The sequence below is a fragment of the Perna viridis genome, chromosome 2 (genome assembly GCF_037379345.1).
Source record: "Perna viridis isolate PV_CMFRI_1.1 ecotype Kerala chromosome 2, ASM3737934v1, whole genome shotgun sequence".
NCBI lineage: Eukaryota > Metazoa > Mollusca > Bivalvia > Mytilida > Mytilidae > Perna > Perna viridis.
In genome coordinates this window covers 33,681,272-33,698,389 of record NC_142446.1, presented here as the reverse complement: position 1 = coordinate 33,698,389, position 17,118 = coordinate 33,681,272, and the positions used below count along the sequence as shown (strand labels likewise).

Here is a 17,118-nt window from a genome sequence, read left to right as displayed (position 1 = left end):
ATAACAGCAAATATTGCACTTTTCTATCCATATGAAGTTTATGATGTATGGGGTCAACTGGTATATAGTCCTATATACCAGTCGACCTCCATATATCCGAAGGCTTCATATGATAGTATATGATGATCAGTTTAAATGATCAGCTTGTGGAGGGAACCCTTAAAAATTAAATTAACTTTTATTAAAATTTGTTGCAATTGGTTTCAGAGAGTTGTACAGATGAAACATGACAAAAAATCTGTTTCGGGGGCCATACATTCTACAACAGGCAACAAATCATTTTGAAAATTTCGGCTAAAGTTCGGCTTCTAAGGGTGAGCAATATTACTCTCCATCAGAAATTTGCTAAATTCAACGATTTGAGTTATTTGCAAAAAAAAAAACAATAACAGTATTTCGACCCCTTTGTTCTGATTTTAGTTACACTGGCCATGATATTTTCACCAATCAAAAATCCAAACAGTCATTTTGTGCAGGAAGCCTTAAATTAAAACTAACTTTCCCTCAATTGCGTAGAGTAGATTCTGTGGAGAAGATTGTTGAAAATAATAACATCAAAAACAGCAAAAACATCCAAAGTGGGCAATAACTCCTACATGGGTCAACAGATTTTTACCGAAACATAACCACAGATAAATCTTATCATGCTGAACATTTTTACCTGTAAAAATTTGGTTAAATCTAATGGTTTTGGAGATACACATTGTATGTAAACATCTGCTGTCTGACCTCTATGTTCTATTTTAAGTAAGGCGACCATGTTTTTTTACCGATCAAACATCCAAACGATCATTTTGTTTAGGATACCCTAGAAGACAATAATATGAAGTTTCATTGAATTCTGTATAGTAGTGTCTGAGGAGAAGATATTTGAAAGTAAAAACATAAAAAAACCGCAAAAACAGTCCATAAAGGACAATAACTCCAACATGGGCCAACAGATTTCACCAAAATTACATCACAGATAGATCTCGAGAACATTTTTACCCCAGTCAGAATTTGGTTAAACCAAACGGTTTTTGCGATATGTGCAAAAAACTGCTGTACGACTGACCCCTATGTCCTATCTTTAGTAACGTCGGCCATGTTTTTAACAGTTCAAAAATCCAAACGGTCATTTTATGCAAGATACTCTAAGGAACATTCATGTTAAGTTTCATCTAAATCCATTCAGTAGTTTCAGAGGAGAAGATGTTTGAAGAGTTGTTAATGACGACGACGACAATAGCTAGCATGGCCTAACGCCAGGTGAGCTAAAAAGGAATTCGTCTAAGATTCTTTTGCTGGTCAGAAATGTAAGGAAAAAACTGTAAAATTTTTTGTGAAGTTTCTGTCATTTCCTTCTACATCCAAATCTATTTATCTTGGATAAACTCCATGGGTATGTTGGAAATCGCGAGTCATATTCGAAATCTCAGTATTTTTCCAATAACCCTGAATTCTTCCAATACAGTGGTCTTTTAAAAAAATAAATAATCACGTGACTGCTGTAATGTCTAAATTTAGATTATTTTGCATTATAAATATACTGTATGTTTTGAGTTGCTTATTCATTAATCCTGTAAGTACGTAAGTACAATCTTTGTAGTAAAAATATAATTCGATATCAAGTCTACATATTGTTTCAAGATCGTAATTATTGCTAATTTCGAGCACAAACTAAAAACACTAATACAGACTGAAATAGGCTAGGCGCAAACGATTCCGGTCGTTTAGGTCGATATAAAAATAAATGTCGATTTAAAGATAAATACCTGATGTTTCAATCTTATGATAATTGACTGTTAACATTTTGCTTAACCAATTTTGACTGTTTTTTTTTTATTGTTTTAAGGGTTCTTCGGAAAAGGGGGTGTCATACCCCGAAACTACGGTTCTATTAAGGCTAGAAACCACTAATTCCACTTCCCATAGGCTTCTATACTAATTTCACAATATTCAATGGCTTCTCTGGACTTTACCTTAACTTTAACCTGCAGAGGACTATATATCTGCATGATTCTAAATATGTCAGCTCACAATTCTCAGAATGGCATGTGGGGTTAGCAGACTTGCAGTGCAGTACTGGTCACCGGAAGTGAAGGGTCTATAAATAGCATGGGAAATCCCAGTGTTTTCACAAGATAGGGATATATATAGAAATCATTATGGAGATTAGGTTTCACATCACAAGAAGCAAAATGCACCTATAAATTGTACAGAAATGTTTTTCCTTTCAGAAACTGTTAAATTTTTTAAATAAGATGAGTACTTTTTTCAAAGCACTATGAGGAACAGGGGTAATTTCTGCGTAGGACTATTTTTGCGTACGTTCCAAATGCTCATTGGTTGAATTGGTGGTCTGTAATCTAAATTAAGCACGTTAAACAAAACTGAAATATGCAGGGCCGTATCAATATAGTTTGAAAGGGGGGGGACCAGCCGAGGTTTCTCAGAAAAAGGGGGTGATAGGACATGAGGGACCGGTCAAAATTTATCGCCACATAGGACCATTGCAAATAGCAGTAGGATGTAATGCTTTTGTTGGGACACCACTTTTTTTACTGATAATATCCATAGGACACGTTTTTTTTTACCAACAAATACTTTGAACTACTTTTTTTATTAACTTTTTATTAAAAAAAAATATCATAACAAAATTATCAATACCTCTTTGTAAGATCTTTAATACACTGTATGTGTTAATATAATATTTTCAAATAAAAACTTTATAAGAAAACCATGATAGGACACAAACTTTTGTCTTGCCAATTTGACATAGGACATAATTTTTTTTCAAGTCAGATAGCCAAAGGGTTGCAACTATTATTTAGGCTGTTATTTGTTTTTTTGCGATCCCCCCCGTAACCCCTCTGGATACACCAGTACAATGTGTTATAAGCCGATTTTATATTTTGCAGAAAATTTCACAAGACTAATTACATTCTATATTTTGTTTCAGTATCGTACTTTATATAATTTATATGGAATACCCAGACTGGCTTCCGATATCACCATTATGGGAAAGCATGAGATACTTGTTGGTCAGCGAACTTGTTTGCGATGTTACTTTTCTCGTTGGAAAAAGAAAATGGCCAACCAAGGCCCACAAAATGATGTTAGCTACCGCTAGTCATACCTTCTACAATATGTTTGTATGTCACAAAGACGACGAAGGCCCTTTGGTGATAGACGTTCCAGATATCGAATATCAAACTTTTGACCCTCTTTTAGAGTAGGTATACACATAAAATATAGTGCAAATCCTGTTTTTCACAATTCTCACACTGTGAATTTTAACAACATGTTTTATTATTTTTTTAAAGTACCTCGCTGTCTAAGAATCAGGAATTATGTAATAGGTGTGATACATGAAGAAAAAGACGCATATCTTTTTAGCATTATCCAAGTATATATACCTCAAAGTGTTTGTAAAGTTTGCCATTTTAAGATATTGACAGGTCAAATTTAGTGGAAGTACTTTATGGAAAATGGGAGAAAATTGTTCCCGCACTTTTTCCCAGCAGTCAAAAATATCCATGTCATGGATACTTAATTCAGGATGAATTTAAATAGCGTTTCGGTTGTTTTCTAGATGCATTGAATATATCTGAGGCATAAACGACCAGATTGAGAAAAATCATGTATCTCCCACTGCCTGATTCTTACACAGAATGACACTTAGGTTTTGAGATGTTCCTGGAGACTTACATCGTGTTATTCGCTTTTTTATGGACGCATCAATATTTTAAGATTACTGAGTTAATTTATATACATGTATAATTATCGAATAAATCTTTCTTATTTTAGAATTCACCAAGCAGGTGGAACAAGGTCAACAACATAACACATCTACACGAAAATAACCTAACAATAACATCTTAAAGAAAATGGTGTATCTCAATGACGAACTTTTTTAGACAAAATACTTTTAACATATTAACCCCCCCCCCAAAAAAAAAATAAAAAAAAATACCTGAGAGTCCTATTTTACATTCAATAAATTTACGCGCGCTTTCGATTGTCTTTCTGTCATGCTGTTTCCTATTATACGGTTGGCTTATTACTTAGGTATGTTTTGCGTAAGGTTCGGATTAATCTTTCGTTTAGTTTGTTTTCATATTTTCCACTTTGCTCAATGGACTCTATCGCCAATCATATCAAAGACTTTTAACTTCTCTGTGAAGCACGCGAGATTGAGTGACAAATGGTTGGGTATATTTGTATTTGGATATAACGTGTTCACGTGGATACCTGCTGGCTGTTACTTCTGTAAGCTAGCACAAAAATAATCCAGGTCAGTGTGTCGGACTATTCAAGTGTGTTCAAGACCGGGTCTGCTCTATTGACAAACGTTCTTGTCCTATGTATGACATATCTATCATAGTACGCTAAACTACTATGAATCAATCTTCTAAATTCTAGGTCAATTTACACAGATAAGAACTTTGTAAATCCAGACAATATTCATGAGATGGTGTACGCAGCAGAAAAATTCCAGCTGGAAAAAATTAAAGATGAATGCTGTAAGTGTTTATTAGAGATCAAATTAAACCCTGATAAAGCTATTGTCATGCAGTTACCAAACTTCTGAAAATTTCAACATAGAAGATTTAAAAAAGAAATGTCAGGACTTCATTTCAGAGAACACCGTGAGTTGTTTATCAATAGATGCATTTCTTGAGCTGTCAAGTGAATGTTTAAAGAAACTTCTAGAATCCAACAGTCTTTCTTTTAGAGAGGAGACTATTTATAAGCGTGTTATAGACTGGGCAAGAACGCACTGTCAAAAACAAGGGTTACCAGACACTACAGAGAACTACCGAAAAGTATTAGGAACTATAGTGCATAAAATACATTTTCCAATCATGGAATCTGATTTTTTTACGAATGAGGTGTGTACTTCGGGTTTACTAACAAAAGCCGAAAAAACTGAAGTAAAACAATCGTTTGAAAACCAGATGCCTGTGCATTTTTCTCAAAAGCTGCGTTTGTCACCTGAACGACAGATAATGTGTTGTAAAAAAAAGTAAGAATGTCTCATCTGCTCGGAACTATCAAATTAAAGATAAATTAAAATTCAAAACTAACCTGGACGTGACACTTATTGGAGTGTTTATTTTCGGATCAGCAATTGAAGGCCGCTATGCACCAAATATTGGAGTCTTCAAAGGTGACGAACAACTCAACCGCACATTCACCACGATAAAGTGTGTTTCGGATAAAAATATGTACAAACTTGTCTTGACAAAGCCTGTGACTTTATGTAAGAATGAGATATGTATTGTAATGCTGTCAATGGACGCGCCTAAAACCTTTTACGGAAAGAAATATGTCTCCGAAGTCAGACAGGATATTATATCCGTAGAATTCTTGCAATACGGTGCAGAATGTGACACAAACAAACAGGGACACATTTCCGGCTTGTTTATATCAATTGATGAGTTAAACCCTACACAAACTGTGCCAATGCAGATGAGAAAGGAAAGTGACGTTCAACCTGTTGTCAATATTTAAAGCATATTTTTGTACATGTAAGCGTCCCCTAGTTATATACTATATAGAATGAAATCCAATTCATTTCTGATTGGCGAATTAACGGACAGACAGACCTAAAATGTGCATTATGTTGTAAAAAAATCACATAATTGTTATATAGATAGAGCGTGTTCTTTTGTAATATGGCAGGCAGGATACAGAAACGATAGCATAGGTGGATCAAAAGGGACCCGAGTCTCTTATTGAATTTATTTCTATTAATGTAATTTTTATGGTTAACATGAATAAATACTGTGTGGATTGTAGTTCAATAAAAAAACTTGCAAATTCGGTTATTTGAATTGTATTGTAAGTACAAATAAATATTATTTCTACAAAAAATGGACAACTGGTGTTTGCCCTCAGCATTCAGTCATCCACCACTGTTTAGTTAGTCTAACTCGTATCATGTTCTGAGATAGAAAGAAAAGTGATTCAGTTTTATGCCTGGCAAAATATTTTAATACTTCACATAAAAATTAGAATTTATTATTATATATTTATAGAACACTTGAATGTTCTAATTGGGTGACATATGATAAGAATTATAAATATAGTACACTAGTAGTGTTCATCAATTGGGACAGGCAAACCAGCTTATCAGACTATTTTACCGGATCCGGCAGAATAGCCACCGCGAATATTATTTTCGAAACAACCAACTAGCGCTTGTAAAATACGGAAACTGAAGTGTCTGTATTAGTCACATATGTACAAAAAAAAACTATGGAATAATAACAGGATATCTAATATGTGTACAAAACGAACCATCAAAGACTTCCATTTTTAGACTGCTTTATGGACAATTTCTCTTATCACTGTTTTAGACGAAAGTTTTTTTGAAAAGTAAATGAATACACTGGTCAGTTTAGCACTTTTTTTTCTTTTTTTTTCAGTATTCAGTTCAAAACGTGTATTTTTTTCATGGTTACAACCCCCTTTTCATGCAAATAATGAAAAAATAGATGCAATACAAATACAAGCTAAAAAAGCTTGCTCACTGTTATCATTTTTTTGTAGTGCAGGATTTTTTTTTTCAACCAGACTGGGCCTTTGGTCATTTACAAAATCATGTCTTTAGCTATTGAAGGATTTTAGGGCATTCTCAACAGAAGATAGGTCATGAAACCCATTTTGCATTGCATGACAATAGTATTGGCTTTCATATATTAAACTAGACCTGTCTTATTTAATACCCGTCTCCTTTTGATAAGGAAGTGGTACATGCATACTTGTTAATAGTTCATATTCAAAAGTGCTGTGGCAGTTCGAGTTGTGGAGTATTGTAACTCTTAGTTGTGTAGTAACAAACGTTTTTTTTTGTATAAATGAATAAGTGCCACACTTTCCATGTTATAATACCATTGCCTCTAATATTGTTTTGCAATTTGAAGAGCATTAGGGATTTACTGATGCAGAACATGGTCTTTGTCATTGTAATCAACAAATCCTCTTTATAGAATTTAATGAAACTTTCACAAATTCTTTATCCCATGATACCATTACGATCAAGTGACTTGCGTTTCCATGCAAGAGTGTCTTTAATGTTAAAAGGGTAAACAAAAAAACTATACCGACTGTGTCGGAACAATTCATCTGGCAAGAAAACACATCCAATTAAGTATTTTTCAAATTAATAAAACTTTGAAAATTGTACTATACCCAAAAATTTAAAGCATGTGTATAACACAGAACACATCAATTAACCAGATTCTGACACAATAAAGGATTTAACAAAGAAAATTGAATCTCTGACAGGGAACCAGTACATGGCACAGATTAAAACTATAGCACATTATATGTAGCATTGCTTTATACCCTTTATCAGCCAACCAATATCTGCTAGCTGCTGATGGTAATCATTTAATACTAAAAACTAATCATGAGTTAATGGACTATGAGTGCAAACCATCCATTAGAGCAGTTATATGTCTACTACACACAATGATAGTCAGCTGGAACCTTTGTCTATCTTTCTTTTTCTCAAACTAATTTTTGCAAAAAATAGTAGCTTGTTGTGTAGATTTGTTAGACGTATGTAATGGTGGGTCACATTCAGTATGTCATTCAGCAAAATTTTGTCCATATGGTAGGTCAGTTTAGAGATGATTTTTTTTATTGTATGTTAAGTTGCTGTAAATATAAAGAACTGTATCCCCTTTTTAGGCATTTTAAGTCCCACAACTCTGAAGCAAATAATTTGTATATTTTTGTTTGCAAACAATTAAAAACAAAAAGGAATTTTCTTCCATAAGGGAAACAAAAAAAATAATCATTCAAGACAATTGGCCAAGAAACACATGCATCTTCAAAGGTATTGTTCTTTTAATTCAATATGATGACAATTGATTTGCTAAGTTTTACAGAACAATTAGTAATGTCACTGATGATTTTTTGTTTTCACACTGAACAACATATAAATAACAACATTGTCTCTAAATTTCCAAAGTCAAAGGTCATTTTAGCCCAGGTTAACCTGAAAAATAAAAAAAAAGTATGGTAAAATCAGATTACAGTAACAGTTTAACTAATTGTTTAATGAAGATCACTGCTGTAAAAGAAAAAAAAATAGTAATTAAAATTACTGCCATTACACCTTACATATATATTCAAAATATTGTCATTACACCTTAAATATATATTCAAATTTAAATAATGAGTAGCTGAGTTTATTTAGAAGAATTGTTTGTTCCTCTTTCTTGGTGCTTTAAGTGTAACACCTTGAAATGAAAAAAAAACTGAAAAACAAATTAAAGTAAAAACTTAACTTTGTACCAAAAGTGTTTTGAGTTAACATATGTTGAGTGAACAGATGTACAAACAGTGGTATACTATCATCATTAATCAAAAGATGGGAGTATAAAAAAATCATTAATATAACAAGCTTAAAATTCATATAAACAGTGATTTGACGAAATACTGTCAGATGGACAGACAGACAGGGAGATTCCTATATATCTATAATCATAAACTTAATTTATTAGGACAGGGGTATAACAAGGATTCAAGGAAACACTTGTAGGAATTGAATTTCCTTACCTTTAATCCTCGGTCCATTCAAATGGTTCTGGAGGTTCTGGTTCATCCTCCTCCTCAGCCTTAGGACCTCCTGTAGCCAGAGGTTCTATGATATCCTCTTTCTCCTGAGGTTTACAGTTCTTCAACATGATAATGCCTCCACTGCTCACCTGCATCAATACAATATATGTTATATACAATCCTATCTATGGTTGAAATAAGTAAAAAAGTGTTAGGAAAATACTAAACTGGACAAATGGTGGGGAGGAGTATAAACTCACTGATGCAACAAAAAGGAGTGTAAACTCACTGATGCAATTCAGAGGAATATAAACTCACTGCTGGTTTGCCATTGATCAGAACTGCAGTTATCATCAGCCAAAAATAGAAATACTTAATTTTATGTAAATTATGACTTAAATCATGACTATCACATTAAAAATCATAAGAGAAAAATGGTATAACTCTTGAACATATTCAATGCAATATACATCATCATGGAACTTGACCTGTGTTTTTGCTCCAAAGCATTGTGATAACATTTAAAAGATTTTGATTATAAGCAAATATTTATCATCCTGAAACTAAAATAGTAAAGGAAGGACAAATGCTTTGCTGCAGTTTCATTTTCAGTACTGCTATCTCAAATGAGTTTCAGTTAAAAAGCATTGTTTTTGGAGATGCTGAAAAGCTGTAGTATGCCAAAAGACACTCTGCTATTTCAAATTCACTGAGTGAACACGGATGATACATTACATTCAAGTTATGCCAACAAATCAGGATAAGATCTTACAATGGCACGTAGCCCCGTGCAGGTCCGGGTGTTTAAAGAATAGGCCTGCAGCAGCACTAAGCTTGTCATAAAAGGCAACTAAATAGTGCTCAGAATCCTAGCCGGGGGCTAGGGCGCTCTACCCACAGAGCAACTGGGATTTGTGCCCCATGTGGTGGAATGGGGTACCCCTGCCGTGTTACATGCTGGGGTTGTTAGGCTATAATACGGAAAACCTGACCGCAAACCATGGTGCACCATGTTGGGAAAGATGCCACGTTCCTTGCACTTTAAAAACCCAACTGTGGTATTCTCCCGGAGTAGGAACCATAGGGCTCCGCCACAGGAGGCTAAATTGCCCGACCCTATCCACTTCTCCCTATTTCCAGTGGCAATCAAAATTTGTCGACCCCATTATCCTAGTGTCCCATCCCTTTTTTCATTTCATCATTATTTCATGTTCATTTTATCATCCATTTCATGTTCATCGTCTGAATATAGCTGAAATATTGCTGCTCGGATGTTAAACCCCAACAAACAAACAAACAAATACAATGGCAGGAATGATTAGAGATGGTATTTAGACAAAAGACTTTATAACCAAGAGATGTAAACACCATGATTAGAGAAGAAATTATCATCTGACTAATGCTCTACTTACATCCTTCACAGGTCTATAACGACTACCCTCAGCCATGTTGACTACCTTCAGCTGAAAAACATGACAACAAATTGAACCAAATCTGTATAATTTTAATATATTACTGGCCATTTTAAAATTGTTGCAAATTTTTTTTTCTTTTTTCAAATTTGAAATTTTTTTTTTGCAAAAATCAAAACAAGCATAACGGAATTATTAACATTGATGATGAGAATTATTAACATTGTTGATGAAAATTTTTTACATTGTTGATGAGAATTATTAATATCGTTGATGAGAATTTTTTTTCAAAAACTACAAATATTAGAAAACACAGTTTCAGTTGAAACTACAAAATAACAATAATGAAAGAACGCCACATCATAGTATCAGAAATTGTTCCCATCCAGTTTCTGATTTAGTGTAAAATGGAATATGTACATTTTTGTATGAAAAATTAATATTTATTACAAAACAAAATAATTCATTGACAATACATCACTTTCTCTCACATTTCGCTGAACAACACTCTTATTGACATTAAGCATTTGAATTTTGACTTTTTCCATAAAATGCCTTTGACAAGTATTACATAAAGGACAGGGTTTTCAAAACCTTTTCAATATGAAAAAAGATTAATTTCTTAGTTTGAGAAAAAAAAAATGTATATTTCCCCAAAGTGGAAATATTCATTAAAAATTGCTGGTAACATCTATAACTAACATACCATGTCCTATCTATCTATAAAATTCACTAAATTTATATCAAATTTCCAAAGCATAACATTTCTAAAAGTGTGACAGATAGACAGGACAAAACCATAGTGGTGGAAACATCATAACATTTTCCTCATTTTTTTTCTGGCCATGGACAATGAAAAGCACCCTTATCACTGTAAATCAGTGAAAGTAAATGCCACCCTCCCATATTGGTGTCATGAAAGATGGCCTGAGAACTATGAAATTAACTTTGAATGGTCTTACCTGCAACTTCATAACTCTGGCAGGATTGGTTAGCATCTGGAAGTTGGGTTCTGGTGTTGGGGTCTCATCCATCTTTTCTTCTTTCTTTTCATCATCTTTTTTCTCCTTGTCTGTCTTTTCTTTTTCTTTCCCCTCATCTTTCTTTTCATCATCCTATAATTACAAACAGAACCATAATGCTGAGGCCATTAGTAATTATATACCGGTACAGTGAAATCTGTCTAAACAGAACCCTAAATAATCTGAAAACCAGACACTTTATATCAAATTAAATGTCTTTTGAACTTAAGTTGATTGAAACACTGGTTTGCTTAAAATGTTCTTCAGCCATAGTCATGAAAAAAATTGTCTTTTTCTTCAAAATGTCACAACTGATGATTCAAATGAATCACCCTTGCACAGAAAACATCTCCAAATAAAATACCAAGATTCCCCCTGTCTGTACCTTATTTGAAACAAATAGATCTCATGATGATTTGTTTCAATAAACTTCCAATAAGCTGTTGATACACTCCTCACTTCAGCACTTGTGTATTAAACAGCACTTAAAATAAGTGGGAATCATTATTTTCTTGGAGTGTCGGATAAACTTCTCCTTTATATTGTAATACTTGCATGGCTTTCATTATTTCCAATAATTTTATTTTGAAATTGTTTATATATGACATGTTACTAGTCCTTGAATGTTTTATGATGAGTGTGTAAGCTACCTTTTATGGTTCCTATTTCCATTTTGAACCAACCAAGCAACAACCCTATCCCTCCTTTAAAACAAATAGTTGCCTTAAAATAATAAACTAATAAACAAAGGTTCATCAAATACACACCTGTTCACAGCTAAATTTGAATGGCAATTATCACTTTTAACTAGCATTTACAGTAATTGTCATCAAATTACTCCCACTCAAAACATGATGTCAATAACACCACAAGAATGTATAAGTACTCAACATTAACAAAATATTGGGATATGTAATGAAGATCTGTCTTAGAGCATCAGAGATAATCACAATTGATTTCAATAACAGTTTTTTGCACAGTATGTCAGACGTCTATCAAACGTATGTTTTTTCAGACGCATGGTAAACGCGTATCCAAAATGTATATAGACATATGTTAAACGCATGTCAAAAACATATGTCTACCATATGGAGTATGCAGACATATGTTAATGTATATCAAAAACACGTTTGACATGTGTCTGAATATTGCCTGTGTACCATTGGCTGGTTATCTTAAACATAAGACTAATCACAGCTGACAAAACATGTGACAGATTTACATCCAGACAGCTGCTGCAAACATTAAATGCTCATGCATTGGTTCATAAAAATTCTAATTAAAATTTGATAGTTCTAAAATTCTTTTTATTTCAATCTGGTTTGTTGAAATTTGAGTCAGGAAAACTTACTTCAAGGTAAAAAAAAAAAAAAGAATTGTGAGCCAATGCCAACTAGTTAGTATAGAGTCAAAATATACCTCAAGTCATCAAACAAGAAATAAGTGTCAAGGATTGTGTCAAAAAATTAAGTGGCTGTGAGAAGTAGTCATACCACGAAGAAAAACTTGTCGCAGACAGATGGATGGACTACTGTAAAACAATATACACTCTCCATCAATGCAGTAATATAACTATGAGATTTGTCTCAGATATCTAAAATACAGGAACATACAAACAACATAAATAGGAAAATATCTACACCTACCACTTCCATTTTTTCTTCTTTTTCTTTCTTCTCTGCCTCCTTCTTCTTCTGTTTAGCAGTGATACTGAGAACAGCTGTTTCTACTTTTTCTTTTGTTTTTTCTTTCTTGTCTTCCAATGGAGGTGGGTAAGCATACTGAGATGGCTTAGCATTAGATTTGAATTCAATGTTTGGCATCTGAAATAAGTATGATTTTCAAAATAAAAACAATTTATGGAAATTTGTTACTATCATGTAAGAATTAATGCTGAAACAAATAGAGAGAGAGAGTCTTCGCTCTCCCTTTCTTTAGAACTGAAAAGCACGCCTCACTGAAGGATACCCAAAACTCCCCACCAGAGAAACCATTGGGTCAAAATAAAAACAAACTGATATTGCTAGAGTCTGAATCCCACAATATGACAAGTTACTGTGGCAATTAGTTGCAGAGAAAACTGTTACAGTAAAGGGACAGAAGGACCATTACGACTTTCAAAAATTACATCTTTGATAGATATGCATACATACCTTCAGATCTTCATTAAGTCCAATCAGACAGGTTGGTTTGAATGCCAGACACAGGAAGTGACATAGTGGGTACCAAAACCAGAACTGTGTAAACACCAACATACCAACAACAGCCTCTAGATTGGTGTGGCCCATCTTCGATTGAAGAGAGACCGACATGTTACGTCCACCTTAAAACACAAACAAGTAATGAATGATTGAAAGATATAAAAAAGTGTGTCCCACCCTCAACACATGGCAGACAAAATTCTCTTGATTGCAAGTGTGACTACATGTGTGTGTGTTTATTTAAACTTCTCATCTCATTTAGTCTTTAATATTATGTAGCACTCTGGAATTATAAACAACAGAATTTGTACACTTGCTATGTATAAGTATCATAAACATTTCAATTTTTTTACAAAAGAAAATGAAACCAAAACCAAAAAAAAAGTTGAAAAAAGAAGACAAAATGTTTTATAACATACTTCAACATGGTATGCTCTAAAATTAATTCACACAGGACTAAATAGAACACAATTATGTTTTTGAGTTATCTCCCTTTGTACATACATAAGCTTGAAATAAGCTAGGATTGTCTAAGGGTAGGAATGAAGCTGACATAGTTTACCTCTCCCAATATTTTGAAAACATTTGTCCCCCTTTTCATAACTTAAATTCTGCAATAAACATTTTTCCTGTTTCTGTACATTACAATTCATTGTGAAGAATATAATCCTTAAATTTCAAAATAGACAATCTTTCTTCTTCAATTAAGAAATCCTATCACTTATAGAGCCTTGTTTCATGAGTCAGGTAAAATAAAATGGTGCAATTAAAGAAACCAATGATGGATTTAAGTATGCACCTAATTGATCCGTTTTCTCTTGGAAACTCTTCACAGCAATCTGACGACACACAGGCTTCTGATTATCAATTTTATGATATTTTTGGTGCATGAGAATTAATAATAGCACCTTCTGTTCCATGTAATTGTAAATTTTTTCCGCCTAGGGAATTTCTTTTCATTTTGTTACTTTTCGTAAGTGCAGATTAAAAATATTATATTTGAATTAAAACTGGCTTAAACTTGAGAATATGTTATTTGTTTTCAGCAGTTGTCAGGGCTTTGTTGAAATATGCATGCAATTTTATAACAATATCAGCGGAATTTATGTGCACACTTAAAATATATTGGAAATGATTTTTTTTTTATTTATTTTTGAATAATTGAAAACAACATCTCAACCACATTTTCGAAACTCATATTATTTTTAAAAAGTAAATCCAAATTAAACTTTTTTATAAACATATTTCAAAACTCTTCCAAAATGTATATGTACTCTTTTCCTTATATAATAAGATTTTTATTACAATCCTTGAAGACCACTTTTTACTCTGTTAAAAATGACAGAATTAATAGAGCACATGCACTCATTATACCCCATGCCCCTACTGCAGGAGGAGCCAGTTTAGGGGATAAGGTTTAAGGTTTGAGATAATTGATAATGCACATAAAAATCATTTTGGTCACATTTGTCTGTATACTGGAAGGAGTTTCAGGATAAAGATGTTTTAGCAAGGTATTTCAGAAAACTAAGTTCAAAAGGATATAACTCTTACAAAGTATTAAAATTTCCTGGTTATATGCTTAACTACATGTTGTGTCCTTACTACATACCAAGTTTTATAAAATTTTGTTCATTTGTTTTAAAGGATTGACGCTGATAAAAAGACAGACAGACAGACATGTCAAAAACATTATATCATTATACAACTTTGTTGTATGGTGTATATCCCTTTACAAGTCATTAACAGATATAAAAACTACTATACTGCTCTTTGTGGTGGAGCCTAATAATAACCAATGGTAACCAATGGTAACCAATAATAACCAATGGTAACCAATGGATAAATTAGATACATTAAATCATAATCACAACACTGTAACTATTGTCATTGCCAAAACTGTTCTTTTTTTTTCAGGTTTCCTAAATTGACATTGAATAACAAAGCAACCATCTAAAACAGCTCTATTACCTGCATCAATGATGCCTTGAGCCATGATTGCACCAAACTTGGCCATTACATCTTCATGTTTGTCACTAATAACTTTGGCATACAAGGTACGGAAAGTTGCAACCTGAAAACAGAAAAATAGAAATCAAGTACAAATTTAGGTAAATAATTGATCAAGTTAGTCACAATATAATAACTATGAACTATGACCCAGGTAAATAACCTCCATAAATCTCTTGTGGCCCAATTCCACCTAGAATTCTACAACTACTTCAATCTGTCACACTCAATACTACAAAAGTCCCAAGGGTCCAGCCTCTAACATGAGATAAGTTCTTGCTCTGACGTAAAACCCTGTGCAAAAAATTAATTAACTGTACGGATTACAGCTGAAGTGAAGTAAAATCGGCCCCTCTGCCATGAGATACTTTATTGCTCTGACGTTTCCCTCTTTCTGGAACAGAAATATGAATTATGTATAGAATACCCTGAAGGTTCGGACCACTATATCTGGATGACATAATAAAGGAACCAGTATACAGACAATATCTAATTAACCAATATATTGGTCAGGCTATCCAAACACTAGCACACCTGATTTTAACCATTACTTCAATAAATAAGTCACAGAATTCTCTAAATGCTGAGAGTTCATCAACACTTTTATTAATATATAAATGACAAACAGACTTAAAATTTTAGTAATTTTAAAATTTTAAAAAGTATTTTTTTGTTAACAAAATTAATATTTGAATTGAATAGATTTTTTAATATGATTTCCTAATCCTGATCTGTATTTATATAAGTTTAGTAATCAATAATCCTACCAACAAATAATTTCAGTAACATTTTCTTAACAAATTAGTCCTTTTGGTATTCATACTAAAATCAGTCAAATCTTATTTTATTTCTGTACTGGTGGACTACATATCCAGTCCTCTATTCACAATTCAGCACTGGCCAAGCTGATTTTCAAGTACCAATCAATACAAAATTTTGACAGTTCCAATGGTAGAAGTGATAAGAGGTATAGAAAAACTCCCAGAACAATGCGTTTTGGTCTATATATATATCAGATTTTTTTTGTTACTATATAGTCCTTTCTGTACACAGATTTATACTTTGGAGAAAACTATACATTCATCTCTCACTTAAATCAACTTAATCAAGAACAATAACTCTTGCAAAATTTCAAATACAACCGATATAATGTTTTGTCTCAAAAGTTCAGCAACCAGATAATTAAGATTCTGTTTCTGAATAATAAATATAAGTAAATTTTGAGGGTTTTAGACAAAAATGAATCACTTTCTGTTTGATATTTATTAAGATTGCTACTAAATACAGAAGGAAATTGTATCATTAATTAATGATTGCCATATTAGGTACGTCAATGGTTCCTATTGAGCTATATTAGCCTTTGGCTGCGCCTCTATCCAATAATACCTCAAACTTGGGACCGATAACAAGGTCAATACAGAAATCATCAAGTCATAATATCAATAAGTGAAAAGGACTGTCATAAATAATAGGATAAAAGCAAGCGACATTAGTTACAGAATAAGTTGTAAACTGTAATTTTCCACCCATGGGTTTGTAGCCTTTCAAAATTTGTGAGAATTTAATGACAATTTAGTATCCAAAATATCTAAAGGTCAGGTCCTGTTGGAATTAAGTTACCACTCAGTGCATTATATAATGAATTTGAAGCAAGTGATTTGATACTAAAGAGATAGGGCTGATAAAACAGGACCTTCAGCTCAGGTATACAACAACAATTTCAGGCCAAAACCAATAGATAACACAAACAAAAGAACTACACAGGAAAATATCAATGAGCAGTACAATGTATGTCAAAATGTCATCTTGCTGATCAAAAATATGTCACTGAAAATAAGATGATGGGAAGAGTTGTTGTAAAGTCTACAGGCCCTTTCTACCTGTCAACTGAATCATATTAAAAGACTCCTAATTTCA

General features: G+C 32.9%; 2 protein-coding genes across 4 annotated transcripts in view; one reads left to right on the top strand and one right to left on the bottom strand.

The window, feature by feature from the left end:
• The first annotated feature begins 1,512 nt into the window (after positions 1-1,512).
• LOC148624731 (kelch-like protein 12) lies at positions 1,513-15,226 on the top strand. Of its 3 annotated transcripts, XM_088567589.1 has the most exons (4): positions 1,528-1,569; positions 2,942-3,214; positions 4,405-4,505; positions 15,109-15,226. In XM_088567589.1, the coding sequence occupies exons 2-4, from the start codon at positions 2,964-2,966 to the stop codon at positions 15,120-15,122; spliced, it is 366 nt and encodes a 121-aa protein (XP_088423715.1). In that variant the 5' UTR covers positions 1,528-1,569; positions 2,942-2,963; the 3' UTR covers positions 15,123-15,226. The 3 variants fall into 3 exon arrangements, with proteins under 3 accessions (XP_088423714.1, XP_088423715.1, XP_088423713.1); XM_088567588.1 differs by lacking the exon at positions 15,109-15,226 and having other exon boundaries at positions 1,513-1,561; positions 4,405-4,709; XM_088567587.1 differs by lacking the exon at positions 15,109-15,226 and having other exon boundaries at positions 4,405-4,709.
• LOC148624727 (26S proteasome non-ATPase regulatory subunit 1-like) overlaps positions 7,825-17,118 on the bottom strand; it is a 153,749-nt gene continuing 144,455 nt past the window's right edge. Inside the window, exons 24-30 of the mRNA XM_088567584.1 lie at positions 15,163-15,265; positions 13,144-13,313; positions 12,637-12,813; positions 10,931-11,083; positions 9,969-10,019; positions 8,557-8,705; positions 7,825-7,993 (exon numbers count right to left, since the gene is read on the bottom strand). Coding sequence (XP_088423710.1) covers positions 8,559-8,705; positions 9,969-10,019; positions 10,931-11,083; positions 12,637-12,813; positions 13,144-13,313; positions 15,163-15,265 — 801 coding nt within the window. The 3' untranslated portion in view covers positions 7,825-7,993; positions 8,557-8,558. The remainder of the gene's footprint in view (positions 7,994-8,556; positions 8,706-9,968; positions 10,020-10,930; positions 11,084-12,636; positions 12,814-13,143; positions 13,314-15,162; positions 15,266-17,118) is intronic.

Coding starts and splice junctions, on each gene's coding strand:
- LOC148624731 (XM_088567588.1), top strand. CDS start 2,964: ATGGAATACCCAGACTGGCTTCCGATATCACCATTATGGGAAAGCATG. Junction 3,215..4,404: donor ACTTTTGACCCTCTTTTAGA/GTAGGTATACAC, acceptor TCTAAATTCTAG/GTCAATTTACACAGATAAGA.